Source organism: Vicia villosa, unplaced genomic scaffold, assembly GCF_029867415.1.
Source record: "Vicia villosa cultivar HV-30 ecotype Madison, WI unplaced genomic scaffold, Vvil1.0 ctg.000255F_1_1_3, whole genome shotgun sequence".
NCBI classification, from domain to species: domain Eukaryota; kingdom Viridiplantae; phylum Streptophyta; class Magnoliopsida; order Fabales; family Fabaceae; genus Vicia; species Vicia villosa.
Window position 1 is genome coordinate 216,561 of NW_026705108.1, and position 4,150 is coordinate 220,710.

At 32.1% G+C, this 4,150-nt stretch overlaps 1 protein-coding gene across 1 annotated transcript; it reads right to left on the reverse strand.

The window, feature by feature from the left end:
- Window positions 1-416: 416 nt before the first annotated feature.
- Window positions 417-2,384, reverse strand: LOC131626029 (mechanosensitive ion channel protein 6-like). The gene has a single exon (XM_058896846.1). It carries the CDS (start codon window positions 2,382-2,384, stop codon window positions 417-419), a length of 1,968 nt encoding a protein of 655 aa, XP_058752829.1.
- Window positions 2,385-4,150: the final 1,766 nt, after the last annotated feature.

The window sequence follows — 4,150 nt, forward strand, 5'->3', positions numbered from 1 at the left end:
GTAGCCTGCCATCTTGTACTTGATTCTGATTGATCTTTTTTAGATACAACGTTTGAATATCATCAGAGTACAAACAGCTTGGTGCATAAGCATCTTCTGATCTTTTGACCTTGAAGTGCTTCTGAGCGTGATACCATGACCTCAGTGCTTCTGCTTCTGAACTCCAGTCCTTCTGATGCTTCCATAGACCATGTTCTGATTTTGCTTGACCATCTTCTGATGTCTTGCCAGACCATGTTCTGATGTTGCATGTTGAACCTTCAGAGTCAAAGCTTCTGAGCGCTAATTTGTACATACTCTTTATATATTTCCTGAAAAGGAAATTGCATAGGATTAGAGTACCACATTATCTTAAGAAAAATTCATATACATTGTTATCATCAAAACTAAGATAATTGATCAGAACAATTCTTGTTCTAACAAAAACTAACTGGGAGACAATCGTGAGTAATAGGAAAAGCTTTGAAGTTTAGGGGCATCCAGTAAACAATTTCAAGATCTCTAAAGATCATCATCAACTCTTCAATCAACAAAGACCTCATGATGCAACTTTCTTCCATGTTTTGTATGTTCTTTCTGAAAGTTGGCCACACAACCACTTTTACCATGTCCAACATTTCATTATCATACAACTTTATAGTAGGTGAAGGATCCCAATACTCTAGCTTTCCTTCCATGAAGTCTTTTATTCTCTGTTTCATGAGGAAAACTTTATCATTTTGAGTTGCTATGTGAATACAGAATTGCAAAGCCTTTTCCATGTTAGTACAACGATTGCAATTACGTATTTTTTTCTTGTCAAGCACACTGCTGGGCATGCTTATCCGTTTTTTATCGAACCGTATAAACACGGTAGTCAGTATGTTGATCTTCTCCATGGTCATTACAATGTCGTCAATCACACATTTGTCTCCTACATCATAGTAATGCATTATAAGAACAAAAAATATTCCTTCAAAAGAAGTTTTCAATGAGATTCCGAATATCAATGAAGCAAACACGGACTGTGACGCAAAAACAAAGCCAAGTGACTTGATAGTGACCATTTCCAAAATAAAAATCGATATAACAAAAATAATAAGGACAACTAAGAAGTTAAAGAAGTTGTATAACTTTGGGACCGGTGATTTGGTATCATTTATTCTTAAACTAAGCGTTCTTCTCTCCCTGAACACACTCAGAATCCAGTCCTTCAAGGAAGTTTGACTTACTTTTCCAGTATTTGATCCTCTTTTAAAGTGATTTACAATTTGAGCAGCTTCAGTTTCAATCATGAAAGACATCAAGTCCTCAATTTCTATAGACCTGGAACCACACAAATCAAGATTTCTGAATATTTGATCGGTTGCTGCTTTAGCCTCCTTTTCAGTTGAGGCTAATGCGGAATGGTCGTCTTCCAAATCAAATGCTCTGTAGGTAAATGTTTTCATTAAGCTATTCATTTCCAAAGACGACACAAATTTTGGATTCAGCTTATGCAAAAGATTGAGAGTTAGTCTACCACCATATTCAATCTCACTCCTTGACCTTTCAATTATGATGGTAGAAAAGTTACGAGCAGCCAGTCTTTCATCCTCTTGTGCTTTAGCCCTTCGAAGTTCGACCATATGTGGTCCGGAAAGCATATTAATCAATGAGTGATTAACGATCGACTCTTCAATCTTACCGCAATATGCTGTCGCGTAAAAATGAGTGGTTAAAATTTCAGCAATTAGGGTTTTGAAGATCCATAATGCAGGAGCCAGAAATAAACTGCTGAACATAGCTTTCTCCATGTATAGCATTAAAACGCAGATCACCGCCCTGTGAAGAGGCTTATAGAACCACAAAGACCATGCTAAAAGTAGCAACCACAAAAAATTTTGAATTGTTTTCTTCAAAGTATATACATAGTAAACAAGTTTGATCTCCAAATGAAATTTTCTTTGAATAAAAAACACAATGATAATCCTAATAATACAATGCGACAAGAAGCTACCAGAGACTAGAAAAAGAATTATGACTTCATATTTCCAAAGTCTAACCTCCCATAAATTCATATTCCACAAATACCGAAAAGTCAAGGTTAATAATAAAGCAGGTATAAGAATCAAACCTAGCCTTCCAAATAAAATCAAAAGACTAGATTTTCTTTTCCTATACTTACTTGAGTGATTCTCATTTATGAGAGATGATTGAGCATTAGAGCTGGACTCTCCAACAAAGCTTGTTTGAACAGTCTCCCCTTTGATTTCAGATATTTCACTTGAGTGATTCTCATCTTTGAGAGATGAATGGGCATTAGAGCTGGACTCTCCAACAAAGCTTGTTTGAACATTCTCCCATTGGATTTCAGACATTTCACGGTTTTCGTCAATATTGATGACCACGTCCTTGACCTGCATTTCACTATAAATACACGGCTCAATTAGTTGTCGGCACAAAGTTAGGCACCCGCAATAATAAATAAGTTTTTAAAAATAAAAATCTAGACAGAAAAACATGAAGAATAACAGTAGAAGAGGAGGGATCGGGAAAAATAACAGTACTAACCCGAAGAGATTGAAGGGAAGAGATTGAAGTTGCGATGGATTTGTTTCAAACTTAAAGGGAAGAGATTTGAAGATTTGTATTTGTGTTTTGTTGTATTGAGGGTGCTCGTTGTGTGTTTGGCTGGTTACACATGAATTATAAAGGAAGGAGGGAGTAGCAGCTCTCATTGAAAAAGGAAATGAAGTTAATTATTTTGTCTTTTTGAAAAAGCAAAAGAAGTTAGTTATTTTGTCTTTTTGAAAAAGCAAAAGAGAATATATTACTCCCTCCGCTCCTTTATAATTGTCACTGTTTAAGTTTTTTCACATACCAAGACAACCAATGATTATTGTTACTTTTTAAGTAATGATTATTATTTTTCGAATAATACCCTAAAATTTTTACTATTTTATTAAACTTTTTCTCTCTCTATCATAATGATTAGGGGTAATTTTGACAAAACAACCAAAATACTTTCTTAAACTTTGAAATGTGACACTTAAAAAGAAACAAATTTTTTTCACAAAAGTAACAATTATAAAGGAACGGAGGGAGTAGATTATTCTATTTCAATTTGTAGATTGCTATATTATGTGTAGCTGACACATTTTAATAGAGTTAGATTATAGACATGCCATAATTTAGTCTTGAGACCCACAATTATCTTATCCTTTCACATGACCTTCATCGTTATTTTTTTTCTGTTTCAAATTTTATATTTTTTAACTTAATTACTTTCTGTCAAAAACTTAATTACTTTAAACTTTATCTTCTCATACTTTTTTTTCACTTAATACATTAAACAAGAGTCCAACTTTCCTTCTTTCTGCTTTTATTCCTTGCAACAATTAAGCCACCATTAAAACATCTTCATTTATTCTATTAGTTTCTTAAACAAGAAGAATGCAAATGTTATTTTCGTATTTATTTATTTACTATTTAATTAATTTTTTCATTTTTATCCATTTTTTATTTAAAAAATAGACAAAAAATCATAAAAATAAAATTTGAAAACATTTTGTTTTTTAGAAATAATTTAATTTGATTGACTGAAATAGTCATAAATCAAAATCAATTGAATTTTTGATTTTTGATTATTTTGATTTACCAAATTAATTTATTTCCTTTTTAAATAACCTAATTTTTCTATTATAAAACGGGAACCATTTTTTCCACACAGAGGGTTTTATCGGAGGCTATTCGTAATACCACCTTTGTTCTTCAATCTTTATCACTATCATGGCTATATTTTCACTACACAGTGACATGACCATATTTTCACTACACAGTGACATCACCATGTATATATCTCGTGCACATTTTTTATTGTAATATGTTTTTTACCTTGTAAAATAGTATACTTTTTTGACAGTAATCTAACACTTTTTTTAATGATTTAAACCAAAAAAAATCTACACTATTGCCAATTACACAAGCTTTACATGTATAACAATTTTCTTTTATTAATTGTCACTCACAGCTTTTCATACTAATGATTCAAACACAACTTATTTCAAAACCACCACTTTTATTCTTTTATCACTAACTTTTGTAAAGAATACTTTCCACAACATAAATTACCCATAACACCATGAAACTTTCTTGAACAAAATAAACAACATCACTATACAAATTATAA

Excerpts from the sequence above, each read along its gene's own strand:
- LOC131626029 (XM_058896846.1), bottom strand. The coding sequence starts at position 2,384 with ATGCAGGTCAAGGACGTGGTCATCAATATTGACGAAAACCGTGAAATG.